Below are 371 nucleotides of genomic sequence, written 5' to 3'. Positions count from 1 at the left end.
TATGCTGACATTATGTATTACCTTAACTTCTCAGATGAAAGAACCAGCTAGAGTACGTCTCATGGACTGATAAAGCTTTCATGTACAGGAAGAAAGCAAGGGGTTCAAACAGATTCACTCCTTTCCCCTGTTTGTTTAGCTGTTTATTAGTGTATTAATTCACACTGTCAGTTTCTCTGGAATCAACAGACAGACTTGCGGCAGCAGGAGTTACCGCTGGCCCGGATCAAGAGGATCATGAAGCTGGATGAGGACGTGAAGATGATCAGTGCGGAGGCCCCTGTCCTGTTCAGCAAGGCGGCAGAGATCTTCATCACAGAACTCACATTGCGAGCTTGGATCCACACAGAAGACAACAAGAGGAGGACACT

The 371-nt window shown here is 46.1% G+C and overlaps 1 protein-coding gene across 1 annotated transcript in view; it reads left to right on the top strand.

Moving 5' to 3' along the window:
- LOC119591850 (nuclear transcription factor Y subunit gamma-like) overlaps positions 1–371 on the top strand; it is a 16,647-nt gene that overhangs the window by 5,260 nt on the left and 11,016 nt on the right. Inside the window, exon 3 of the mRNA XM_037940593.1 lies at positions 190–370. Within this exon, the coding sequence (XP_037796521.1) occupies positions 190–370 (181 nt within the window). The remainder of the gene's footprint in view (positions 1–189; position 371) is intronic.

The sequence above is a fragment of the Penaeus monodon genome, chromosome 29, assembly GCF_015228065.2.
Source record: "Penaeus monodon isolate SGIC_2016 chromosome 29, NSTDA_Pmon_1, whole genome shotgun sequence".
Lineage (NCBI taxonomy): Eukaryota > Metazoa > Arthropoda > Malacostraca > Decapoda > Penaeidae > Penaeus > Penaeus monodon.
Note: the sequence above shows the minus strand (reverse complement) of the source record. Positions and strands in the feature narration are given on the sequence as shown.